The sequence below is a fragment of the Aptenodytes patagonicus genome, chromosome 5, assembly GCF_965638725.1.
Source record: "Aptenodytes patagonicus chromosome 5, bAptPat1.pri.cur, whole genome shotgun sequence".
Taxonomy (NCBI): domain Eukaryota; kingdom Metazoa; phylum Chordata; class Aves; order Sphenisciformes; family Spheniscidae; genus Aptenodytes; species Aptenodytes patagonicus.
The window spans coordinates 18,569,196-18,596,072 of record NC_134953.1 but is presented as its reverse complement, the minus strand read 5'-3'; the positions used below and the strand labels follow the sequence as shown (position 1 = coordinate 18,596,072).

General features: G+C 50.3%; 2 protein-coding genes across 4 annotated transcripts in view; one reads left to right on the top strand and one right to left on the bottom strand.

Moving 5' to 3' along the window:
* The window catches only part of NT5C2 (5'-nucleotidase, cytosolic II), a 63,086-nt gene extending 56,767 nt beyond the window's left edge, over positions 1 to 6,319 (top strand). For all 3 annotated transcript variants that reach the window (XM_076338934.1, XM_076338936.1, XM_076338935.1), the window contains 7 exons: positions 983 to 1,090; positions 1,439 to 1,505; positions 2,172 to 2,342; positions 3,209 to 3,260; positions 3,510 to 3,570; positions 4,126 to 4,302; positions 4,536 to 6,319. In XM_076338934.1, the coding sequence (XP_076195049.1) occupies positions 983 to 1,090; positions 1,439 to 1,505; positions 2,172 to 2,342; positions 3,209 to 3,260; positions 3,510 to 3,570; positions 4,126 to 4,302; positions 4,536 to 4,793 (894 nt within the window). In that variant the 3' untranslated portion in view covers positions 4,794 to 6,319. The remainder of the gene's footprint in view (positions 1 to 982; positions 1,091 to 1,438; positions 1,506 to 2,171; positions 2,343 to 3,208; positions 3,261 to 3,509; positions 3,571 to 4,125; positions 4,303 to 4,535) is intronic.
* Positions 6,320 to 12,969: 6,650 nt separating this feature from the next.
* Positions 12,970 to 26,877, bottom strand: part of CNNM2 (cyclin and CBS domain divalent metal cation transport mediator 2) — a 126,471-nt gene continuing 112,563 nt past the window's right edge. The window contains exons 5-8 of the mRNA XM_076338933.1: positions 26,728 to 26,821; positions 24,192 to 24,257; positions 20,216 to 20,400; positions 12,970 to 18,017 (exon numbers count right to left, since the gene is read on the bottom strand). Of these exons, the coding sequence (XP_076195048.1) occupies positions 17,808 to 18,017; positions 20,216 to 20,400; positions 24,192 to 24,257; positions 26,728 to 26,821 (555 nt within the window). The 3' untranslated portion in view covers positions 12,970 to 17,807. The remainder of the gene's footprint in view (positions 18,018 to 20,215; positions 20,401 to 24,191; positions 24,258 to 26,727; positions 26,822 to 26,877) is intronic.

Genomic DNA, 26,877 nt, shown 5'->3' with positions numbered 1-26,877 from the left:
TATAACAAAGAGAAAAGAGGCATCATCTGGTCTCAAACAATAATCTATGTTAATGATAACATTATTTTAGTGATAACACATTTTAACTGTGGCATTTTGCAGCCAGGTTTCTTAGAAATCTTGCACAATGTTTTAGATGTTGTTAAAAAAAACCTTGATGGAAAGGAAAGAGTTTTATAAAACAGCAGAAACACTTATGGCTGATTGTGCCTTGACTATGGTAACTCCAAAAGTTTTAGTCATGCTTTTTCTGGTTTTCTGAGGTCAAAACTCAGCCCTGCAACTTTTGGAGAGGGGCTTATGAGCTGAATTTATACTGCTTTCTCAATCTCCCAGTGGGAGACTCTGTCACCTTCAAAAGATGTGTTTTCATACTGTGCTCTAAAGGTAGAAGGCGGCCAAGGGAGAAATTTTCAGAACATGGAAAATCACCACAACTGATAGCTCAAAAACCTCCTTGCTGTGGCCTCGATCTCAGAAAGAGCGGAAGCATGGAGCAGAAAGGGCACGTGAATGCCCAGTGTCCTTCAGGCAGGGCTTTGATTCAGTCGTGCTCTGTGGAATGGAGTCCAGGCATTTTCCCACTCTTGGCAAATGTACCAGCGTGGCTTTGTAAGGCTGAAGCCGTGAAGTTGCATGTGTGTGGATCTACGCAGGATGTCACCTTCAGAAACAGTGGCAGCGGTGTCATTTACAGCATCTCCTTACACGACAGCTGTGCTGTGATACGGATCTTCAGTGCAGTTCTCCTATCTCGCACCATGTCCTCAGTCCTCGCTTGCTAGGCTGGGTTGGGATGGCCTTGCCGCAAAAGGGGAGTGCTTTAGGAGACGGTGCTGGCAACCCAGCATCGTATTACAAGAGGCACGAGCTAGAGGATTTTGATGGATCAGCAAGTTATGGCTATGGACAATGACACTCTGGTTAAACTCCCTGTGGTTGATTGTGTTGTGCCTGATTCTAGGGTTGGTTTATGTTGCAGCCTGGGAGTGCCCATCGGCCATGGCAGTCCTACTTCGACCTGATCCTGGTGGATGCGCGAAAACCCCTCTTCTTTGGGGAGGGCACTGTGCTGCGGCAGGTGGACACGGTGAGTGGCGTATGGAGGGTGCCTCTCTAGCTGGAAGGGTTCGTGCGCCTCCTGTGTGGCATCTCTTAGTGGCAACAGGCAACACTGTTTAGACAGGACCTGCCTTAGATATGGTGGGCTGGCTTCTCCTCTTAGTGATTTCTGAGTAACCCCATCACCTGGAGCACAGCAGAGCTTGAGGCTTTGCTGGCTTCCCTAACGTACCACAGGTGGCAATAGGAAAAGAATGTGGAAAGTCACTTCTAGGCTGCCTGGGAGTGAGAAAGAGACAAAAAGTGAAGTATCAATAGGACAGAAAAGATCCAGACCATCAGCTGTTCTGTACTAAAGCGATGTCTCCTTCCTCAGGTGACCGGGAAGCTGAAGATTGGTACCTACACTGGCCCACTGCAGCATGGCATCGTGTACTCGGGAGGTGAGGCAAGAACCCTTCTTGTCCTGTGGAGTGGCTCTGACGTGCCCTCGTGGCCTTCAGCCTCTCCGGCTGTGAGAGGACTTGTGCCAGGCACTAGGCAAGGTTGTGTTTCCCAAAGCGCATTGTACTGTGCCCTCTGCACACTGCACCAGAAGCTCTCCACCATCACTGCTGCCCAATGCAGGGAAGAAATGGACCCGTTCCTCCTCAAACGCCCTTTTCTTCCTTGCCAGGGAGGGTTTGGGGTGGAGGGTGGAGGGGGAGATGCAGCTGGCCCAATGCAACGTTCCCAGCTGTACTTACGGTGCTGCCACCAGTGTGACCATGCTTGGAGGGTCCTCTGAGCCAGGGAAGGGCAGCGAGTGGATATACAGGGCTGTCTGTGACACCCAGGGCTCCATTACTCTCACAAGGGGTGGGAGGCAGCATGGCCCCTCTGCTGCTGCCATTCATGTGGGGGAGGGTGTGGGCAAAACTGCCCCTGGGTGAACTCCCAGGTGGGTGGGCAATGCCCAGAGCTGCCATGGCCAAGCAGGGGTGCTACGTTTAGCAGTGGAGGTTTCTGGCAGGAAAATGCACCTGCTCTGTCCCTAAGCCTGGCCCTCTGAAATGAGCCACACATTTCCTTTTGGTTCCCATTTCTGAGCCATGCCATTCTTCTCTCAGGCTCTTCGGACACAGTCTGCGACCTGCTGGGGGCCAAAGGGAAAGATATCTTGTACATCGGAGACCATATCTTTGGAGACATCCTCAAATCCAAGAAGCGCCAGGGCTGGAGGACCTTCCTGGTGATCCCCGAGCTGGCGCAGGAGCTGCATGTCTGGACAGACAAAAGCGGTCAGCAGCCGGGCAAACCCCAGGCCAGGCTTTGCTCTTGCCTGCCTGGTGCTGCACCCCTGAGATCACCAGGGCATAGGGGTGCAGGGGAGAGATCACCGTGGCTTGCCGCTTCTCCTTTCAGCCCTTTTTCCCTGGGTCTGGGTGTGGGTGGCAGGAGCTGGGGCAGCTCTCCGTGGGCTGGCCTCGGGGTCCCAGGCCTTTCCTGTGCTCTTTCCCAGGCCTCTTGCATGTGATCAGCCCAGCGCTGACTTGGCCGCGGGAGAAGCTGCAGCTGGGTGGGGCTGTGTTGTTCCTCATCCATAACCCTGCCCCAAAAACTCCTCTCTCTCTGCCCGTATGGAGCCGTGGCTTCTCTGGTAGAAAGTATCTGACAAGACACCTGGGTTATTCTCCCTGTAATGCCTGAGCCATGACTGCTCTCCCATCTGCAGGGAGTCCCTGCTCACCAGCCGCTTCCTCCTCCTTCCTCCCGCTCCCTCTGCTGCTCTGCTGCCAAAGTGCTGTGTGTTTCCCATCCTCCAGTGCTACTGCTTTTCTCCCAGGTTTGCCCTTTGGTGTGTAAATAGGTCTGGGGGTTATGCACATTGCCCCATGGCTGGTTGGAAGGTTTTGGTGAGGGCTGTGATGGTTCAGCCTCAGAAACAAAAGGGGCAACCAGAAACCAAGCCCAAAGCTCTGCCAGTGGCACAGAGCGCAACTGAACCCTCTCTCTGCACAGTGGCCGTGAGATGCCATGCTCCTTGATGCAGTGCCCCTCCACCGCCATGCAAGGGGAGCGGACAGGATGGTGGGTTTGCTTTCAGCCCTTTTCATTTCAACAGTTTAAACTTACCTTTTTCCCCTTTCTTTTCTGGATTTTCCAGCCCTTTTTGAAGAGCTGCAGAGTCTGGACATTTTCTTGGCCGAGCTATACAAGTGAGTGTTCAAACAGTGACAACTTTCCTGCTGCCTCTCCCAGCCTAGCGACAGCTAACGAGCGGCTCTGATGAAACCTTGGGGTTGAGTTAGCGGCAGTGCTGCCGGAGCTTTGACTCAGGCCTGGGCTCTGCCCACGAGACCAACCTTCCCCTCCAGACCAGCCTCCCTCCCCAGAGCCCCCATCCCACAGCATCTGGTTCTGAAAGGCTTTTCACACCATGTATTTACCTTCTCGCCTGTAACTAGGCATCTGGACAGTAGCAGCAATGAACGCCCTGACATCAGCTCCATCCAGAGACGCATTAAGGTACCAATCATCAAAATCCCTTTTCATCCTTTTGGATCCCAGAGGGCTTGACAACCCCACCCCACTGCTCAGCCCTGAAATGCTTTGCTCTGCCTTTGGGTGGGCACGGCAGGCTTGGCAAAGCCGTTCTGTCTTTGTGGACGCGAACGGAGGAGCTTCTCAGCTCACTGGTGTCACTGGCGCTCCTGAAAGGCAGCCTGGTCTGGAATAGGGTCTCCTTCCTCATGCACACAGCAGCATTGACTGATGGTGCTCACTGCTGCAGAACGGGGCGCTGGTACACACAAGCTTGGAGGGGCTGTAGCTTCTGGTTCAGCCAGCCCTGGGGTGCCAGCCTGGGGCAAGTGCTGGCCCTGAGCCCACTGCTGCCTTCCCCTCTGTTAGCTGGGACTTGGCTGTGCTCTGATGCCACAGGATACAAGCACAGAAAGCCTTGCTGGAGATCCTCGCAGATCTCAGGTAGCCCCCAGCCCTCAGTGTGCTCCACTTCAGTGTTGTCGTGGCTCCGCGCTGCTGCCTGCCCGGCCCAGGATCTAACCTGCCCTTTGCTTGTAGAAAGTGACCCACGACATGGACATGTGCTATGGGATGATGGGGAGCCTCTTCCGCAGCGGCTCTCGGCAGACCCTGTTTGCCAGCCAGGTGATGCGCTATGCTGATCTCTATGCAGCCTCCTTCATAAACCTCCTCTACTACCCCTTCAGCTACCTCTTCAGAGCCGCCCACGTCCTGGTGAGTTGCAGACCCCGGGGAGGTGGGCAGGGGTCCCAAAGGTGCCCACGCTTGTGTTCGTTAACACTTCCACAAGCCGCAAGCACCAGGAAAGGCACCTTGGAGGGTTGGGTGGCATTTGATGCACCGTGGGCCAAAGGGTCACGTTTTGGGGTTTGCTCTCCATCTGTCTCGGGGAGATACCCTGGGACTGGGTCACCCCTTGCCATCTCCTCTCTCTCTTACATGTGTAGATGCCACACGAGTCCACGGTAGAGCACACGCACGTCGACATCAATGAGAAGGAGTCGCCGATGGCCACGCGCAATCGCACCTCAGTGGATTTTAAAGATTCTGACTACAAGCGGCATCAACTGACCCGTTCCATCAGTGAGATCAAACCGCCCAACCTCTTCCCCCAGGCACCTCAGGAAATCACACATTGCCACGATGAAGATGACGATGAGGAAGAGGAAGAGGAGGAAGAAGAGGAGGAAGAGGAAGAGGAATAAGAAGGAAAAAGCGAAGCATCTCTGAAGACAAACTGTGACTCTAGCAGTGATCAGGAGCGGATTCCTTTGTTGGGGCCCTTGAGGTGATGGGTTGGGGGTGTGTGATTCTTGCAAAGGCACATTTTGAAAGTGTCCGGAAACTTTTAACAAATTAACACTAATTAGGAGGAGACCCTTGTTTTCAGTTTTGCAGACGGTTCAAAAAGCTGATGGATTCTGCCTGGGTGGTGCATTCAGATTGGACTGCCCGCCTGTGCTGTCATGCTGCTCCCATTACATTTAGGGATGCTGCATGTTTCTCCCTTTCCCATGATGCGTTTCATTTGATTTTCATTTGAACGGTGTCCTGTGAACGGTTTTTACCATTTGTTACATTCGCTGTGGAGAAGGAAGGGATGTGCTGTGCCCTGCAGGAGACAAAATGATCCAAATCCTCCTGCCCGTTGGGTCGCTGCCCTTAACCCTCTGCTTCTGGGTTACAAACTCCCCCCTCCCCATGTTAGCCAGGGTGTTGCTGTGGCTTCCAGCACTCAGTTTACCCTCTGCTTGCCGTGAGTTTCTCTGTGTTAAGTGGTTTGATTCCTCCTGCCGTCACAGATGGCGGTGGGATTCCAGCTCTTGCATATCTGCAGCTGTACACGTTTTGGCTTGTAGACGCTTGTTATCCTCTCCCAGTGTTTCAAAGCTCTCTTCCATCACTGACATGCGATGCATGATTTCCAACGCATTTCTCAAACAGCTGAGCCGCACACTGTGTTCTCAACTCCTGTAGTTTCAGCAGTAAATATTAACCCAGGAGCTTGAAGCTACTGCTTTAGCATTACGTTAGTCGGTTTGTTTTCCTACTGCCTATTACTGAGCTTTCTGTCTGCTCAGCTTTAAGAAAGTGAGGCATCCCAAAGACAAACCCAGCCACCATCTAGAGTGAAGGGGCCTGTTATTCCAGGGCGCCATGGGCCACGCGTGTCTGCCCTAAACTAGGAAACAGCACGTGCCACAGGGCCAGCCCTGTGGTGGGAGCCGGGAAACTCCAGTCCAGCTGGCAGCTGCCCTTGTCTTTGGCCTGGCACGGAGCAAGCGGAGCCTCACTGCAGGTTGCAGTGGACAAGGCTGCGTCCCTGGCCAAGGAGGGTGATGGCTGCAGGCTGCCGTGCGGGGACCAGGCGTGCCCCACAGGGATGGGCAAGCGGTCCTTGTGCCTGAAAGCCAGCCCAGGGAAGGCACGGGGCCGGCGCGCAGCTGGGCAGCAGTGCCCTGCAGTTTTCCTCCATGTCATGGGTGCAGCCTCCCTTACTCCAGCCTGTGCCGTTCGCTGTGAAGGGATTACAACGAGGGCCCTCTTGTAACCAATTCGACTGTTGTTTCAGTACCATAAACTCATTTAATCTTTTTTTTTTTTTTTTGCATTTTAAAGTACCTTAGGAGAAAATAAAAAAAGAAAAACCACACCACCAACATCTGAGCAGGAAACGCTGCTGCTGTAGTGGCAGTTGTTCAAGTCAATAAATGATGATGTTTCTAAGAAATGCCTGGTGCTTTGTGGCGCGTTGCTGAGATGATGAGGGCTGTGCTGGAGGTGGCAGGGGGAGCCAGGACTGGTCTGGGGGGGGGCCCAGCGGGATGGGTAGCTGAGGAAGAGGGAAAGCATCTCTGGGAATTGGTTCTGTGAAGCATTGCCAAGCAGCGGCTGTGGATCTGGATTTAAGGGCTTGTCTGGTCCTCGGGGGCCAGGAAGCGACAGGGTGGCACGAGGTTATCCCCATCGGCTTCGGCCAGGAGGCACAGAGAGATGGAGAAACATTCTGGCCTGGATTCAGAGAGAGAGGAGGGGCTTTTCCATGGTGGAAAGGGCAACACTCTCACCCTGCCACTACCTCCAACATTGCCCCTTTCCAGGGCCGCTCCCCACCACGCATGACCTGTGCCTAGGGTGGCACTGGCAGCACAGCATGGCCCGCACTCACCAGGAGCTGCAAACCTGGTTAAACAGAGAAAAATACCTGGGGAAGGACAGTGCTGCCACAGCGATGGCACGGGCTGGCCTAGCCAAAGGCTGCATGTACCCTGCGCCCGGCCGAGACAGGGACAGCGCTGGGGACAGCGCACTGCTGTGCTCAGCCCTTGCCTATAAACAAACCCCTCGTATCAACCAAGCCAGACCAGATGAGGCCCTGCCATCAGAGCTACCACAGAAGGATATTCAGTACCCAGGGCCCAAAGTGCCAAACAGAAAATCAACGCTAAATGGCTGCAGATGGTGGCCAACAATCAACAGCCAACACTTCAAGGATTGCTAAAAGCCCCAAACCCAGCACTGAGTCCCTGACCCCTTGATTTTGGGTCTGGAGAGCAGCTAAGATGTACCCACAGCGAGGCTGGCTGCAGGAAGGGTTTGAGGGAGCTGTTCCCGAGCCCTTTCACTAAAGGCCATGCTGGGCTTTGCTATGTTTAAACCTCATTTCTCCAAGTATAGCCACTTGAATTTTTTAAGCTTTAGCTCAGCAGCTGGGGAGGGCGTGCGGCTGCAGGAAAGGAGGTCTGGGGAGCTCCGTGCATTCCTCCTTCCTAACCGGTCGCCACAAATAGCTCACTCCCAGCCCAGGGCTATTTCTGACTGCTGTGGGGAGAAGACTCTTCAAGGCTGGAGCAATGGAAAGTATTTGACCCTCACTTGATGGTGGGAAAGCGCCGGGCAGAGCCTGACAGACACACAGGCACTGCTCACTGCCCGGCCTTGTGCCACTGCCCGTCCTGCGCTGGCTTCGCGATGGTGTTGCAGTGAGAAACCACCAAGCAAGAGCCAGGGTGAAGCCTCTTGCCCCAGCTGGCACAGGGGACATGGCCACAGCCCCGTTTGCTAGCCCACACCTCTGGCAGGCAGCTGCCTGCACCTCTGGCTTGCACTAGCTGCCACTCCTGGGAAGCCGGTGGCCTGGCAGTACCTGTGTCTCCAACCGGCTCTGCAGAGCCCCCAGTAAAAGCCAGCGTGAGCCACAGCTGCTGCAAGGCTCCTGCTGCTCTCCCCGCAGCCTGTTTCCCCACCTGAAGGGTTGGGCACGCTGTTGCCCACTGGCAGCGGTCTCTCCTGCGGCAGCAAGGCGAGCACCGGGGACAGGCTTCACCCCCTGCCCTGAGCTCTCGCTGACCTGATTTCTGGTTTCTCCCACTTTGTCCAACGCCACTCGCCCACCCTCATTGCTCCACAGAGACGGAGGGGGCTCACAGTGGCTGCACCGAGCAAACTCTACCAGGGACAGGAACCTGAGTCTCACTCCGTCCTTAGCCACAGCCTGCAGACATTTTGTGTTGGATACTGCCAGCAAGTACTTCTGAATAGGTCAAAGTAACTAGAGATGCTCCCAGCTCCTTTTCCTTTACACCATCTCCTCTCTCAGCGGAGAGAGGGCCCACTGCAGCTGAAGCACAAAGCCGGTATCAGGGTACGCCTAACCATGATGGAAGATACAAAGCCCTGTGCCAGTCCCTGAGCAGCAGCTATTGCAACCTTGGCACCTGAAGCCCCGGCCACCTGCGGCGCATATTGACAAGGCAATTTTATAGGTGCAGAGCCAGGGTGGGCTGGTGGCTCCGCACAAGGGTGCTCACCTCCAGCAGATGGGCCCTGGGCCCTGCTGGGCTGTGGCGCGTGTGGCAGGAGCGCAGGGCTGGCGCGCAGGGCTGGCCAGGCCCTCGGACAGAGCGATGCAGCAGCAGCGGGGGGGCAGGGGCGAATGGTCTACAAGGACTTAACAACCTGTAGGTACAAAAAGTGACCTTGAGCATGACTCACATGGTATGTGAGAACTGGCCTTTAGCACTGGGGGTCCCATCCCTTATGCTGCAGCGGCGCAGGGCCCAGCTACGCGGGGAGGGTGGAGCACAGCCCGGGTGCTGCTGGAGCCTCCAGGACGCAGAGCCCCAGGTGCAGCTGCCTTCGCTTCAGCCACTGCTCCAGCCCCGCTGCCACAGTGCAGCCTGGACCTGGGCAAGCCAACAGCCATCCCGGCTCCCTGCAGGGACCCAGCCTCTCGCACTCTCCCTTCCAGGAGCCCCGGGCCTCTCCTGCCCTGCTCCTCCTTCCCGCTGCTTTTCACCATCAGAGCCAGCTCCGAAGTCTGCCTTCACATTAATTCTACTTACATCCTGCTTGCAGCATCCCACCATCCTCCACCCGCTGCCAGGGACAGGCACATGCAGGGGAGCAGAAGTCCTCACAGGACCTGCCACTCTCCCCGTCCTGCTGATACGACGTGGGGGAGTGAGGTCCAGGGGGATGGGGCCACACTGCAGCACAGGAACAGGGACAGAGGCTGCACTGGGTGCAGCAAACACCCCCCCCCACCCCCCAAGGCTTGAGCAGACACTGCCCAATTCGCTAACCTAGGGTTTAGCAGCTCAAGAGCTGGGCAAGGAAGAAAGCCCTGTGCAGGGAGAGCAGCTGGGTGAAATGGCTGCGAGGAGGACGGAGTTGAGGGAGGGATGGCAGAAGCACAAAATGGGCGCACGGCAGGGCTGTATCTGGCACACAGGAAAGGGTTGGCTGTTCCTCTGCCAGTGTGGAGCTGGAAGTGATGCTGGGCAGGGGACTAAGCACGGGCTCGCTCTTCTGCTCAGAAATACATCTCTGCCACTGCATGCTCTGCACAACCCTGCTGCCGAAGTCCCAACACACCAGGGGAGCAGGCAGCAGCAGCAGCACCTAATGCAGGCGGACGGACAGACTCGCGCCACCATAGACTCCCATCCAACAGAACCACCGTCGCCACCTGCCACGTCCCTCGCTGGTGACCCCCAGTCACGCACCACCTGGCAGGAACACGCACTACGGATGGACAGACAGACGGCATCTATGCTTCTGGACAAACAAACGTGATATATGGAGAGCAGGTTGTAAATAAGGGGTTTTTATTAGTGGAAGAAAAAGGCCCTCACCCTTGAGGGAACTTCAGAGAGTCAGCTGCTTGCTGTTGCCACCAGCTTCCCATGTCCTGGTCAGCAAAACCACCGGCACAGCCCTCCCCAGCTTGAGGACTTATGGGCCCAGACCCACCAAAGCAAAGACAAAGACCTGGCTCTAAGGGGACAGGATCCAGCCTCTCCGTGGCTCTTGACAGCTGAAGTGGAGATAAAAGACTGCTGATGTGCCAATAGCAGAGATCTGGGTCCGGGATCACCGACATCAGCCCCACCACCCACATGCCAAAATCTGTCCCTTGGAAATGATGGGGGGGGAGCATGGAGGAGGGAAAAATGCATAAACTGGAATGTTCAACAGAAAAAAAAAATCATCATTTATCTAAAAAGAATAGAAATAAACAAAATGCTTTTAAACAAAATCACAAAATATACAAATAAATCTGGTACAAAATAAATAGGAAAGATTGGAAATCTACAACAAAATTGGAATAATTATAAAATTCATTCGTATGACAATCAGTATATGAAACGTATACACTTCATTCAGGATTTCAGTTGTGCTTATTCAGGTTTATGTACACACATGGAAATACTGTAGTCAGAATACTACAATCCTGGAAACCCAAAGTCATGTACAATATGATACAATTTGCAAAGACCATGTACGATGGCAAATAAGACACAGGGAAGAGCCGGCTGGAGTGGCTGAGCGGGTTCAGATAGCCACAAAAACGCACCACGGAGAGAGAGCCGCCATGCTTCTGAGCAGGGGAGTACCGAGGCCGAGCCAGCAGCGGCCGGGAGGTGGCTCGGGGCAGCCAGGAGGGACCTGACTGCAGGAGAAAGGTTTGGTGTGAGACCTCCGGCTGCCAAGCACCAGCTGCTCATGGCTTCCAGGAACGCTTCTCAAGTATTTGGGTTTTCAGATTCAATGTGTTTGGCATCTGGGCGCCTGCCCCGTGATTCAGGTATCGAGGTTGGCTCTGCAGCTGTGCGTGCTGGAGAAAGCACACGCCAAGAGCTCTGAGGTCCCTCAGCAGGGCCCGACCCTGAACCACTCGTAAGCCACCCTTGTGCTGGGAGAACATGGATCAAATGGGACCGGAGCACTGGTGCTGGGGTCCCGGTGGGTTTCCACTCTCCAAATTTCACACGGTCTGCGAGGAAGGTAGAGTCCCTTGAGCAGCATTGCTTACTGTGAGGAATGAAGACAGGACGGCCGCAGCATCGCCCGTTCCTGACTGCTGCACCTCCTTCTCTCGCCTTTCTGAACACTCAACTAAACCACAGTGAGAAGAGCAGAACGGCCACGGCCAATGTGAGAGCAGCAGTCGCAGAAAGCCACATTGCTGAATCCAAGCCAACATGATGCAGAAGGAGAGAGTACGTACCCTGGGTAAAAACCCGCCGTCCAAACCAGCCCAGCCCAGCCCAGCCCGCTGGGACCTGGGACTTTAAAGCAGGGATGATGCTAGAGCTGATCTAGGCCTGGCCAGTCTGTCACTTCTGTGAACAGAGGAGCTCACCGGGAGTCCCCTCCACCCTCCCACACTGATCTTTGGGCAAATCCAGAAGGCATGCATTCAATATTGGCACTTCCAACTAAAGGCCTACGATCCAGGCTACTCACCTGACATCTACAAGTTACTCACTTGAATTTGGAAGGATTTGGTACAACAGTGATGCCCAGAGGATAAAAAAAACACCGCCTTTTATAAAGCTCTGCAGTCTCCAAACAGCTGAAATGGGACGCTAGACTGCTCCACCAAGCACTACATGCTGGGACAAGCCCTTCCTCCCCAACAAACCCTGCTACCGACCGCCGCACTGCTTCCAGGAGGAGAAGACAACAGCGACATCAAATCCACCTCTGGAGCATCGGAGCCACCTGCAGCCTTTGCGTGTTTCAGGCGCTTGTTTGGCTCACGACAGCTGACAAACCTCAAGCCTGGCTCTGTGACAGGCAGCTTCTGTCAAGAATGGCCAAACCTCTCCTGCTGGGGGGGGGGATTAAACATCAAGCACTTTGTTAGCCAGAAATCTGTGCTGGAGGGGCGAGAGCAGCCAGGGCACCGTCCTCTGCAGGATCCCAGTGATCGGCCCTACTCAGAGGAAAACAGGGCCCAAAGGAGAAACCTCAGGAGAGAGCAGAAAGATGTTTTTCAGCTGGAGACAGAAGATCAGCAGCTTTGATACCGTATTTCCAAGGTGCAGAACCGCTATAGAGCCTGACCTTAGGATAATGAGAACAACAAGATGTCACTTTGACTGAGTTCAGCACTACCGATCTGTGAAACACCTCCCTCCACCACCTGTACCTTGCCACGGGCTGGAAGCAGCTTTCCGGCACCCCTTTCCCATCCCTGCAGTTCAGGGAAGGGCGCTGGGATAACCTGGCATCCCAGGCTTTCTTCTAGGGAATGCTCTGGCCTCCCCAGGTTCAGCGTCCAGCTTCTAACAGAATGGCAAATACGCACAACCAGACCGAAAAGCTCAACCGTACCACCTTGTACCCGCAGCAACAGCGTCCCCTCGCCTGGACACGGCCTCAAGGACGCGGCCGTGAAACTAACCGTGGAGTAACGCAACCCAGCGTGAAGCCAGGCTCCAGGACAAGAGCAAGACACTGAACGGGATTGTCCAGGGAGCTCTGCGGGAAGCTGCGGATGCCTCTGAGTCCCCTGTGCTGCCGACGCATGGGAGCGAGGCCAGTATCACCAGAGAGATCGCACCGACAAGAGACCTGCAACTGATGGACCAAGTATAACAACAGAGCAGGGATGAGGGTGGCTTCCCAGCCCAGCTTGTAGCGCAGAGCTTGTCCTCTCTGCTGGTCAAGTCAGGATGAAGGCTGCTCTCTCCTCCGTGCCATGAAAAGATGCCCAGCTTTCGATCATGTTAGTTAAGCTCATCATTTCACTGTTGGGCCAAACCAACCCTCAGTATCCAAGGATACTTCTTTGGGTCTATTTAGAGCCCCAGCGTAGAGCCAGGCAGTGGGGCAGGCAGCAAGCCCGGGTCCGTATCACACCGAGCCTTTCAGCACACACTGGTTTTCTGCTTTGTGCCAGCTTCGCACATGGCAGCGCACAGTGCGAACACAGGAGCCCCTCAACGCTGGTCGGACACCTTTGGGATGAAGCCTCAAGTTAGCATCACAACAAGAGGTACTCTCTGCAGCATCCTTCCCCGCCCCCCAGCCCCCGTTTTCTACTGGAAATCCAGACACTGGATAACTTGACAACTGGTACACAGGTACTAGTTTTAAAACCACAGACGTGTGTATTAGATATGATATAAAATATGGTACATCTTTTATGTGGGAATGATTTCTATAGATAGTGTATTTCAGCACAAGGAAGATGCATGTTCCAAGGGGTCCTGGAGAATGTGGTTGTGTTCTCCATCACACAGGATACTTACACAGGATGCTCGTGAGGAGACAGCGCTGCTCTTTGCCATCCACACCCCCACGCCCCTCGGCTGAGCTCTGCAGAGATCACAGGAAGCACCACTGCTGCCCAAGCAGCCCCTCGCACAAAGCTACCTCTTTGGTTTTCTTCGAGCTGATTTGAGCCACAGCCTGACACCACCAGTGCCAAAATCTCATCCTCATCTGAGCTGGACCCTGAAGGCTGAGAAGCAGCAACGGGTGATGTCCACGGGCCATCATGGGCAACTCGCCCTGCTCCCCCTGAGCTTTCTCCAGCTCTGAGGTGAGTGCAAAGGGCTATATCCTGAGACTCCTATCTTGCCAGCTTCACCTGCACAAAAAGGCACTTAAAGAAAAGAAGAAAAAAAATGAAAAAGTAACCCTGTGGTGAGGAAACGGGGAGTAAGTCCAGGAGAAGAGAGGAGGAACAGAACAGTGAGCACAATGTGAATGAATGGCTGACCCCTCTTCCAACAGGGCCCAAGAACTGCAAGCCTTGAGCAGCCAGCTCCAGCTCCAGCTGCCCTGCACAGGTCTTGGCATCATCCCATCCCTGCTCAGTCTGGAGCAGGAGCATGCACGGGGCAAAAAGAGTGTGAAAGGGAACTACACACGACTGGAGGTTCGGAGTAGAAGTGGAGAGCGGTGGAAGGACCTGCCCCGTGGAGCTCGCTCTGCTGGTGCAACTGGATGGGGAAAGCACCTCGTCCTGCCACGCCAGCCCCGGGGCCCCTGCTCCCCGGCCAGCCCGGACACCCTGCCAGCATCCCTCGTCCCTCTGCAGGATACCCCGTCCTGAGCTCCTCCAGGGCAGCGGCCTTCAGCTGCACAGGGATTTCAGGGAGTGGACAAGCTGGGAATAAAACAACAAGCGCTTTGTAAACTCTGGAGGGTCTGAGCTTGGGGTCTACAGAGAGGCAGAGGTTGGTTTGCTAAGCCCACCCTGAGCCCCTCTCCACTCAGAACTAGTGTGCTTCGTATGATCTCCACGTCACCAGAGTCAGTCTTGTTTGGAGAAAGATTCTCATTGGAAAGCAAGAACATTCCTTCACTCTTTACAAAGATTTGGCAATACACAGAATTAAAAAAAAATAAATCATAGTTACAACAGATTCAGGTTCATTTCATTTAAAGGAAATTCAACCAACAGGAGTGTAAAAGTTATAATTCACAGTTGTGCATTTAAGATATTAGTGTTGAAAACCTCACTTCAAAGAACTCTTGTGCAAAATTGTATTGACAGTAGAAACCATGGCTAGATGCCCTCCCAGCCTCCCCCGGCCAACAGGCCATCGTCCACCCCTCTGCCTGCACCCAGAGGCAGACGGATGAGGGGAACAAAGGCGGCAGTAGGAGTTGACATAGGAAGATGCAGTATCCCTTCTGCGAGTCAAAGCCTTGCCGAGGTCTGAGGTCAAGTCCAACGATTCCCAAAGCCACCAGCTGGTGCCCTGCACCGCGGCGATGACCGGCAGCCCTGCCACGCATCCTTATGGCATTATGGCATGGCATCTGGCATCTGAGCCCACCTGAATGCAGGCGGGCAGCCAGCGAGGCAGAGAAAGCAGACCTGCTCTGGCAGGACACCCCCTGCAAGGGCCCAGACTCAGACGCCATGGCATCTCCATTGCAGTCGGGAGAGCCAAGCCCCGGGGCCAGCAAATGCCATCCGGAGGCTCAGAAGTGATCCTGAGCCGGGCGCCGGGCTCCTCTGCTTGTGATGGTTCCCACCACGAGGGCTGGGAACTCCTTGCATTTGTTAAACAGTAAAACTGTAAATACCCTGAGAACAGGGAGACTGGATTGTTTCCCCTCCGGGGAGAGGACCATGCTTTGCTCTTCAAGCTAATTAGTAGTAGCAGCTCCTAACCCCTCTGGGTCAGGTACATATTTTCCATATGAAACACATCTATAATCAACTATTTTTATGGAAATTATTTCACTTTCCATTATTGGATCTGTACAAATGATGAAAAACAGTCATGCAAAAAATCGCCTGCAAATTCTGGAACAGTGCAGCATGGGCAGAAGCAGGAGGTATTTGCTTTGGGATCACATGGCTTTGGTTGGAAAAATTGGCTTTTTTTTTTTTCTTTTTTTTTTTTTTTTAAAAGGGAAACAGACACTGAAACAGATCCATAACCTGCCATAAGAAGCAGAAGTCAGATCCAGCAAGCAACCTCATCCCAGAGAGAGAGCTGCCTTGACTTGAGCCTTCCCTCCTTCGGCAGGTTTGACAAAACGGATACTGCATCTCAAGTTCACCACCGTGTCAAACACTTCTGACAAACTTTTACATTCAGCAACTCTAGATAAAAACTGGCAAGGCGAGTCCCTCACCAAGGACAAACGCTGTAACATCTCAACATTTTGCTTTGCGAGAAAGGTGCAATATTGGCAGCTCTCTGGGAGAGGCACGGCTTAGGTCAGCCCATGCCGATGCTGAGCCGTGTGCTCTCGGTGGTGGCAGGCTGGTGCGCATCAGAGCGAGGATGGAGACTACGGAAACGCTTTTAGATGGGACTCAAAAGAAGTTAATAAGAAGCTAAATGCGAGAGTAAGGTTTGGGGGCCCCGTTTCCTCCTCACTGGGTGCACAAGTTAGATACTATGCAATTTCTATGCCCCCTTGTGGGGACTTCATCCTCATGGATGGCTCCAAGGAAGACGTGCACCTTTCCCATCAGGGAGGACCGCAAAAATTAGGGCTGCCTTCTGAAGCCAAAAGAGAGAGGAGGCGAGACACAAGCAGACCCAATCGGCTCTGACACCATGCACTCCAATTTCCTGCGGGGAGATCCTGCAGCAAAATATTGCACCTTTCCAGCCACCATTCGCAAAGACGGACCATGGGAACTTGCGGCAAGTGCCTTCCCCAGCCCACGAGCAGGAGAGACGGGGCAAGCGTGCAGGCACAGAGAGCTCTGGCAGTTGCGTTTGGGGCTGGGGGCTTCTTTGAGGGTCAGATGAGATTATCTGGGTGTAAAGAAAGGAAGGGAAATGCTACATAGCCAGGGGCCACGGAAGGGTCTCGAAACAGAGAAACTGCAATGCCTGATTTATTAATCACTCCAGATACCAAGGGCAACATTCACATTTTGTTTGAGACAGCACTGGAAGGGGAGAGGATCGGGGGTGGTGGTGGTGGTGGTGTTCATTTGAGGACTTAGACTCCGTCTGTGGGAGTGGGGAATGTATGATAAACAACTGCCACAGGGTGCCTCTTGCTTGCACCCAGTCTGCATTCAGGTTTTTGGGGTGGAGGAATTGGTTTCTGCTGCCCAACACAGGGTGCCCTGCACCAGCGGCAGCTGGGTGGGAGGCTCTCTGCTCTGCTACCATGGTAATCCCTAAAATGGCTGTTAAAAGGGGCAAGAGAGAAGGAAATGCACTAAATCCACTCAAAGGAAGGAATGTGGCTGGGAACAGCCTGGAAACGAACCTCTCCGAATCCCTGAAGTGCAATACACTCACGTCTGGAAAGTTTTGTCAGTTCTTGGAGAGGATGGTCCCGACTCCTCAGCAGAGCCCATCCTTGCACTGGTAGAGGTTTACTGTCACCTGGAGGATGTACTTTGGGCATAATTGTAGCAGCATTTTTTGTGTTAATACTAGAGATTGAAGGGGGGACGGGGACTGATGTTCTCTGTTATTTAGCAAAGACTGCACATCTGCTCTGGCCAAGGTAACGGTGCACAGACAGCTACAGCACACAAGTGCTTAAAAGCTTGTCATTTTGGGGCGCGCACGTTACTTCACCATGCAATTGTCAGGAACATCAATGAAATATGACCCAGTTACTTCACTATGGACAATTACGCCCGGTTTTCATTTCACAAGACTGCAGTTTTGCTAATTAACTCCTTCCCCCCAGTATCATCTTCAACATACACAAAGTTTTTGGAGGTTACAAAGCTGTAAGTGTAACGACGCTTTTGCCTGTTTTACAAAGAAACCTTCTGAAATTTGAGAGATCATTAAATACCAAAGTAACCACTCCTTCCCTGAAACTTAACTGGAAGAATGTAATAATAACTCAACCCTTGGCCCTCCAGGTAGCTGAAACCAGAGGTTCCTTGAAGCTTGCTCATTCTTAGGACACAAATAACATACAAGTACCAGTTACTAACTTCTTCAACAGGGCAACAAAAAGGACCAGAGAGGGGTAAAAAGAGGCCTAAGGACATTGGAGCCAATTCACAAAACTACGACAGAGCCCATTTGAGGTTTGGGAGGGACAGAAACAATTTAAAACTCTGCAAAATACTTTTTAAAAACATGATCTCTCTTGAAAAAATAACTGGAGGAGCTTTTAAACTTCTCCATATGTGTTTGAGGAGGAAAAACCCAACAAGGATCAAAAATACAGATAAAAAATAAACATGATTCTACTTTGCAAGAAGTATTTTCATCATTCTCAAGGGTGGCTCACCATTCCCAAAGTATACTTGGGGCTTTAGTCTCTCTTGCTCTTTGCTCCTTTCTTCCTGTTTCTTCCTCTTCTGCTCCCAGAACGGACGCAAAAGTCTTTGGTCTCAGAACACTGGATGCAGCACAGTGTTGCAAGCACATACTAACGGTGTTCACACTCGGGGAGGAGGCAGGAAGGAGCGAGGGCTGGTCCTGCTGAGGAGATGGGATGGGTGGGTTGTGGGGAGTCAGCTCCTAGATCGCTCCTTCACTGTGCATACTGTGGTTGGGCTTGTTGTGAGTCACACAGTTCTGTTCGTTCAGCAGGTTTGCTGTCTCGTCCGGCAAACCGTCATGCAGCTCCGTAAGAGTCAGTTCGATTTTAGTGTTTTCACTGTCCGAGGACTGAGGTGTTTTGTCCATCCGGGATGCCATCAGGGCATTTTGGTACTGCTGTCTTGAGATCTGCTCCAAGAACAGAATGAAGGAACAAAAATAGCCAGTCACAATTTTGTGTCTTCGTGGGACACACTGAGAAAATAAAGTGCCCTCCCTTTCCAGATGATCACACTTCAACCCCTGTTTACCTGTTTCTATAAAACATCCCTGCGCTTTGCAAGCCTAGAGCATCCCAACTCAACACCACAGCATGCTGACATTTCCAAACAGGGTGGAAGCACAGAGCTGTGCAATCACCATGCTGTTCAAAGGCAGGGATTTATTCCTATGCAGAGATTTTTAAATCATATCTCCATTTCCTTCTAGCCATGCACATGTTTAGGGCCAGAACCAGAGTTCAGTGAAGTCTTTCTCCCGACTTCAGCAAGCTCCTGGTGAGGCTCTAAGAGTCCCTACAGAGCCAGAGGCTACAAGCCTTACTGCTCTTGTCTAGGCCAGCAAACGCAGGAGGAGCTGCAGCCTTATTCTGATACATAAGGACATTTGATTCTAGGAAAGACTGGGATCTCCATAGAGATGAATCAAATTAGCAACCCATGAAGTCTTCCACTGGTTTCTGCAAGAACTGGCTGCACTCAGCAGAACAGTCATGACAGTAGCTGGCCTAGAGCACAGAGTGTTACTGGCCACGATGCCCCAGAGGCAAGGAAGCCTATAGCCCCATATATCCACATATGGTAGCAGAGGGGAGAATTCCTCCTGGAGCCACAAGCAACCAGCCCCGTGAACTCCTTCTGGGTCAGCCTTCTCAGCCAGGACAGGCAGCAGGACGCACGTGCACTGACAGCCCCGTGTGCTACAGCAGTGGGTTATCTCAGCAGGCAGGAAGGTGGAAGAGGTGAAACAAGACTTTTAGAAAACCTTAATGAAACGTAGCAACGCAAGAGAGGGACTGGAAATGGAGAGAGTCAGATGGACCAGGTCACAACTCGAAAAGCAAAATCCGAACATGCACGAGCAGGTCACAGCCCTGGTTTACAAGGTATTAATTGAGTAAATGCCCACATGTCTCAGTGGGCAGCACTAATGTTGAGTACTCTGTCCTACGTGTAAAGCAGAGTGATGCAAAAAGAGGTGTGCAAGTCTGATTGCAGAGACACCAGACATTTTAGTATTCATTAGCCTCAGTATGAACACAGTGAGAGTTGGAAGGACTCCACATAAATCAGCATAAGATGAGCAGCTGCTCTGTACAGCACATTAGCCATTGAAATCTGTAGTGAGAATCACTTGCCCAGTGATAAATATTTACTGATCTAAACCTTGAAGGCTTGAACCATCAACCAGTACACTTGCATCTGTCAAGTTTTGAATGCAAGACTGTACTCGCCTTTCAAAATTTGGCTACGGAATAATCAGTTTAGCATTCTAGTATTTCTACTCTATTCCACATTCTTAACATTGAATTAACTTTGACAGAAGTTGAGTTCACAAATCATTTGAGTTGCATACAAAGAAACTGTGAACGTGCACTTAATTTAAGAAAAGCATCAAGGTCAACTTCTGGCCATGGGACGTCAGCTTCCCTGGACTCCCAGCTGGGCTGGAATTGCTGCCAGCATTAGCTGTTCCTCAGCTCAGCTAGATTTCCTATCCCACAGGACTCGCACACATTTCAGCGTGGGACGCACCATGCTGGGGGACAGAGCTGTATTCATGCAGCAACTCACTGGTAGTATGAGACATGAGCCTAACATGTGAAGTTAAGATAAAGAGAAATGTCCAAGACTTCTCCAAGCAGAAAAAGGATGACAAGTCGGAAAGTAAGACCAAGAACCCCAAACTGAAACCAAAATCAAAAGTGAATAAAAACTGCGACCAACAGAAAACGTCTCATCCTTTAGAAAAGGACACTGTCTGATAATGAAGGGTCTCCATTTCAGATGGCTCCAAAGGCTTCACAAGGCTACGTCTTTCATGACTAAAAGCAGAGAGAGGTTATTTTCTGTACTCTTTCCTTGAGGGACCTGAAATCCAGAAACTTATGTGACCAATCTACTTACAAGCCTAAATGAGAGGAACAGTGAAGACAAAACGATGGACAGCAGTTATTGGGAATAAATAATTTAAAGTGATTTTTAAACGGCTGCTTTCATAATCTTATTTACTCACAGAGCAATCTAGAGGGACCTCCCTTCCCCAGGCTCTCCATCCTACCAGCCAAGCCCAGCTTTCCAGCAGGGCCTTTCCAGCTTTTTTCCTACCTTGACAAACTGAATGTCTGTGAGTGCTTTCACTGAGTAGTCCGGAACATACACTTGGAGGAAAGACGCATTCAGCTGGTTGTTGCTGCTCCCTAACGTTGGTGTCACTGCATCAATGCGATCACTTCGGTTTAAAGAGTCTGAGTGATTCAAGCCGCAGGGCCGAGGTGGAGACTTGTTTTCGGCTGAGAAACAGGCAAGAGCGAGAGATTTCTTAAATCAAGTAGAAAACATTGAAATGTCACCAGTTTCAAAGGGACATAATAAATCGCAATGTAGCACAGAAGAACTGCAAATACTTAATCCACTCATAACCAGACATGCAGCTAAACAACCAAATTACCCTGAAAGAGTGTCCATTTTGAGTCCAGAGCTGGTAGCCGACATCACTGAGTATGCCTTAAACAAACCTGGTTTCGTTTATGCTGCGATGGACATGCCCTGTGCACAGTTGGTCACAGTGCTTTGGCTGATGAGTGGTAACCACGAGAGAAAGGTAACTTCCCAAGGCTCCCTTACAGGAGCTCTTGATAGTCAGACCATGCTTAATAGATGTATTTTTTTTCTTAATGATTTATAATCGTAACTCCATACCAGACCTTTCATCCACAGCAAGTCCCAGCTAACCCTTACCCCCTTTTATTCCACCTGGTACCTACATATGCCTTGTTCCCTGAGTTAGAGCAGACATTTTCAAAATCATAAGAGTGATAAGAGTCCTCAGTGGACCAGAGTCCAGTCCACACGATGATTACTTCAACGTTTCCTCTATTACCTCCCAGTGCTTGAAAGGGCAAAAACTCAATGAAGGAGAGCAAGCTCCATGTGGTCCATGCCAGCCAGCATAACAGGGAAAACAGTCCATGCTACAGATTAAAATCTGTGTCCAGGAAAGGAGTAAACTAGAGACATCATTTTCCATCACTGGCCTTCAAGCACTGCAGCGTTTCACTTGAAAACCTTGCAGCTGTCCCCTGCGAGTGTGATTGGCCACAGTTTATCTCAAGTAAACGTGCTTTCAGGAAGCCACAGACATTTTGCATCCCTAGCTTCCACCCACGCAGTGACCCAGAAGACAGGAGAGCAGAAATGCATCTTAAGGGAGATCCCAAGCCCTCCTGCAGATGGGCTTCTCCCTGGGTGCACACACAGTACATACTGATCAAGGAACTCTCTTTGGGACTGGTGAATTTTTGGATCTTAGTGCAGTTAAATTTCATTCGGCCAGCCAGCCCAAACTGAAACTTGATGTAAACTATGTTAGTCACCACGTGACGCCCATTCTCAGCTGAAAGGTCATTTTCATATAATCTTAAGATACAAAGCCTCTTCGAGCAAATCAGCAACAGTATCCTTGCAAGCTTTTCAAATTCTTTTTTGAAGACTTTTCTATATATAAGCTTATTTCTAAAAAAAAAAAAGCTCCCTAAAATTCAACCCTACCTCTGCCACTTAATCACTATAAATATAATCTCTCCTTGCCCAAATGACACAGCCTGTTCTACACCTCTGCATCCAGCCTTTCCTAAACCTAACACTTTAGATGCTTCTAGATGCATGGCAGATTTTTTTTTTATTTCCCACTTAAAAATCCCTCTGATGTTGTCTTTTCTTCAATTTTAGAAAAGGGAACAGAAAAATACAGGTTCTGACAACTTGGCAATTTTTCTGCCATTTCTGCACTATGGAATTAGTGCAGGTCCCTATGGCAACACCAAGTACAGGCTTAGGGGGAAGCACTGCAAGGTATTCCTCCATACCGACTTGCCATCTTGAAAGCCACAGCAGGCTGCAATAAATGCTGCCAGGAGCCAAACCTCTATCTGCACGCGGGGCTTGATGCTGTAATTCCCACTGGAGAACAAGGAACTGTGAAGGCTGAGTGAATTTGTCCTGTCTTTCCCACCTGCATACACAAAATACGTCTGTGTGTGACAAGAACAGCATCACTGCTGCTTGGGATAACGGTTTCCATCTGGAACAGCTTTACACTAGTGTGACTTGTATCTGCCCTTTCTTTTCACCAGGGGTCTTATAGTACATTACTAATAAAAAACAAAGAAGGACAGAGAGAAACATGACAAAGCATATATTAAAAAAAAAAACAAAAAAAAGGGACAGGTGAAGCGAAAGGACAGAACAAAAAAGTATGATTACTAAAAATCTGAGGGAAAGGACATCACTTCTGGACCACGTACAAATCAGGGAGGAAGAAGAGACGTTAATGAAGGAGGAAGGATACAGAAAGGGCAGACGACAGAAGAATACCAGGCAGGTCCGTGTTTGCAGAACAGCGCCCTGCCAGTCCCCTAGCAGGCCAGCCCAGATCTGGACAGATCTTTTCTACCCAGGTTTTCTCATACTCCTCACCTTCCTATACAAGGGATAAAGAGCACAAACCACAAGACAAACATCAATACAACTGTATTGTGAACTTGGGGTTAAACAACAGGATCCTTTTTAGAAGGACCCAGCAGAAGGTCCGAGTTTCACCAAAACTGGTACCACATTGTCATAGTGACCAGGCTTACCATACCAGTTCCTTTCAAAGGAGGTTCTTCCCATTATTATTTTCCATTATTGATTTTTTTTTTTGTTAGTTGGGGAAGAAGCTAGGAAAATATGCTTGGCATTTATATTGGAAACAACTTGCATGTGCAACGTGCACACTTATTTGTTGCAAGGAAAAGGGGAAAAAAAAAAAGACGACCTGGCAAAATAAAAGAACCAAGTGAAAAAAGATAATCAAAGCTGCTGAGCTTAAAAAAAAGCCATCAGGTACTTTAATTAAAGAAAGATTAAATTTCTCCCCCTTCTTTGAAATTTAGCAGCAGGAAACTTTAACAGGGCAGGAAAAAAATCCCCTGCAGGACAACAACCTGTAGTTTGTTTGGAATGTGCATGAGACTAATTTAAGGACTGATGGTGAAACATAATTTTCAAAAGTGAAAAAAGAAGAGGGGGAAAATACAGGAAGCAGATGGTGAAAGTTTATGAAACGCATGATGTGTGTTAATGTTTAGGAGATGTTTCACTTAAATATGCGTATCATTATCTTGTTTGCTTTTAGGTCTAGGGAAAGACGTTTCATCTGAAAAAGAAAACTTCAAAAGGAAGAAATATGTTCACTGTGGCTCAAACTGTTTTAGGATTCTGCTCTTCCTACAGACTTTCTTGATAGGTTTCCATTTTTCTCAACTACTCCATGCATGCAGCGTCTGCAAAGCTGTTCTTGACCCTTCCCAATTTCCAACCGCTCAACCGTGTCTCAGAGCTCTTTTTGGCCCAATTTGCTCCCTCCTTGGTCTCTGCTCTCCAAAGGGATTTCTGTGTCAGTCAACTTGGTTATTCGGCAAGGAAGGGCCTTAAGCAAGATGGGAACCAGAAAACCCCACAGGAGGTCCCACAACCTTCTTGCACATTCCATTGCAAATCTGTCCACTCAGTAAACCACTGTGCCGGTCCACGGCATTAACCTCACTGAGAGAAAGCGCAAAGCTTTTGAGGAATTGAAGTGGCCAGACTGTATACAAACCATAGAATTTACCCATATGAGAATATAAGAATTCTTTCATTAAAGACGTTTTCCTTTTATGGCAGTTTAGCAGCAGACATTCTCCTCTGCCAAAGGCATTTTCTTCAGAAATTTTTAAGCCTTAGTTTGGGGGAGAATACCTTCTTTTAAAAAATCTCCCCTCCTGGTTTTCCACCAGCGTACATATGAGAAACAAGAACACACACACATTACCAAATACATTTTCTTCAACGTGTTTTCAGTTCTTCCCATTTTGATGACTCTGTCATGTTGCTACCAGTTACCATAAACAAACGTTCAGGATACCTACCTGCAAGGCATAACTCTGTGCTGGACTTCTCCCTAACGAGCAAAGGGGTCAGATAAATACAGACTGCAGCTGAGTTTTTATGGCATCAGGGCAGTCACAAGAATGGTGAAAATAGAAGCATGCGGATTTACCTGGAGAACCTGCTGCTAACAACTCTGTTCTGCTGACAACAAAGGTACGAGACAGGGACAAGGGAACTAGAAGAGGGAGAGAAAAAGGATGAGATCACGACCAGAAAGGCAGCAGCTATCCACACTCGACAGGGGAAGGAGCCAGTTCACACACTGAAGAACTAAAACCAAAAGTGCAAATCAACTGTGAAAAAGTAAAGGGTTAAAACAAAAGCAAAACCAAAAAAGACAATTAAACAATTTTAGGAATAAACCAAAAAACAAGCCTAAGGAATTACAGTGAACAATTTTCACTTGCTAATTTGAATGCTTATCCAGCATAGAACAGTCCATCAAGGTACACTCAGTTTTAAAATAGTTCAAAAGGAGCAGTGGTGCCCACTCCAGCCTGGAAGGCAAAGAGTTAAAACAAGCCAGAAAGCTTTCATGGATGCTGTTCCTTATGGGAGTCGGACAAAAATAGAAATAAAACCAAAGGACGCTTCATAGTTCTTCAAGCTTTCAGTAAAATGTCAAACGAGGTTGTGATTCTCCAAGCTCATCCCTGTCAGGATGGGTACCGTACTGCTCATCATTACTGCAAATCCCTCCCCAGCTGTAGTTAAAGAGAAAAGCTTCACTCTCTTGTTGGGTTTTTTGGGGGGGTTTGTTTTGGGTTTTGGGGGGCTTTTTGTTTGTTTGGGGTTTTTTAATGCTTTACTCTCCTGTTACTGACTTCACATTCCAGGTGGGGAGAGCAGGCACATGAAGTTTAATTAGGACACACAGAAGAGCAGGAGTTTTCTCTTGTTCTGCAATGACTTATACTTTCACTGAGCTTTCCTGTCTACACAGAGCAACAGGAGTTTATGAGCCCATCCTAACAGAAATCTCAGGATGCTGCAAGACATCATAAAACAAATTCTCTAAAACCTGGAGGGAAAGTCAGCAAAATGAGGGGTTTGCTACTGGTAAAAGCCAACCAGTTGAAGGTAAACAAATCCAAGGTTGGCCGAGATTAATTTAAAATAGTGCATATCCTTAAGTTTGACATGACAAAACCCAAGATGGATTTCAGGGCACGCAGAGAGGAGATCATTTGACCTCACAAGACTTGGGGCAACTGGCATGGTTGTGGGGAGGGTTAGCAAAACAAAACAACACAAACCCCACGTGAAAACATTCAAACTGAACAATGCTGGCAAAACAGAGATGCCACAAGTGATTTCCAAGCGTAGGTTTGGTAGGAGAAGTGACCATGCCTAACCCAGCTCCGTGCCTGGCCCATATTGCAAAAGCTGAGCTGCGAAGCTGAGTGTATGATGCAATTGTACATACATGTGTGTCACGATTCCTTGTGAACACTGCTGCTATTGCTCAGATAAAATCCACCCAGTGCTCTGCACACTTTCAAATCTGTCAAGCCTCAAAAGGTATAAGCTAGACTGATCAAATTAAAGTGCACATAATTATGGAAGAATTAGTCTTGCCTGTAAAAGTGAGCTCACATGTCCAAGAGAACTGCTGTTGTCTGTAGAGTTTAATGAGGCTATACTCATAACTTACAAAATCATTTTCATTCCAATGCCATTTGCTAATGTACATACACATAGGTACACATACGTAAAGGGAGTGCTCAGGAGTGTACAATTAAAACAAGCTGCCTCTCAAGTGGAACATAAACCCTGCTGCGACAGGAGGACCCAATTTCAGTGTGAGAAATGTCTCTCCCTGAAGCTGAGCAAGCGGCTTTGGGTCAGCAGATGGCCAACGCCAGCACCAGCACCCAGCTCTCCCCAGTGGGGCTATGGATTCCCAGTTGAGGTCGAGATCTTAGTGGTGACACTGTTGGCACCAAAATACATCACCAAATGCTGAAATACAGCACTGGAGCCTACTCTTGGTGGATTATAAGATGATCCCCCGACCTGCTCCTATGAGGTGGTGGCTTGTGCCGCTACCACTTGTGCGCCGGGAATTGGCTCACACCTTGGTGGGAACTGGCTCACACTTTGCCCTCAGACACCAGCTCTTCCCCCTTGCTGATTTCTTGGTTACATTTCCACACAAGCTGACAGGAGCAATCACTTTTCTTGCACCGCTGCCCTCCTTTTCCTCAAGACATCTTTAGAAACAAGACTGGTAAAGCGAACCATCCCCAAACTAACCGGGTGTTTGTACTTTGCACCACTAGATGTCCCTCTGCCACTATTTATTCATTCCCACTAATTCAATCCCTGTTACCCTACCGTGAGCAAAACAACAAAGCTGTCCTCCAGTACCAAACACATCACTCGCTAAGGCCAACACTCGCATCCTCCGGGAGCTGGCAAACCACTGCCAGTCACTCGGTTTCGGAGTCAGCGCCGCCACCGGCCTGGGCCCCTCCCAGGGACGCTGTGCCAGGCAGGCAGTTTCGCTGGCAAGGAGGTATCGTTTACATCAGCCCCACAGACATGGCAGGGGGATGCCCTGCGCAGCCTCCTCCCGCTGCACTCACAGGATGGGCAGGCTTGTGCAGGAGCGCATTCCAGAAGCAGAAGGTAAGAGGACATACCTGGCGATGCTGTGAGGGCCATCACCCCATAGTAGGAAAAAGCACCAGCTTCAAACTTCATCCCCTCTTTCCCAGCCTCCACTTCCACTTTCCCCTGTTAAGGAAAAGGAGAGACAGCTGCAATTAAAAGGGACCGTAGGTCTCGAGGCA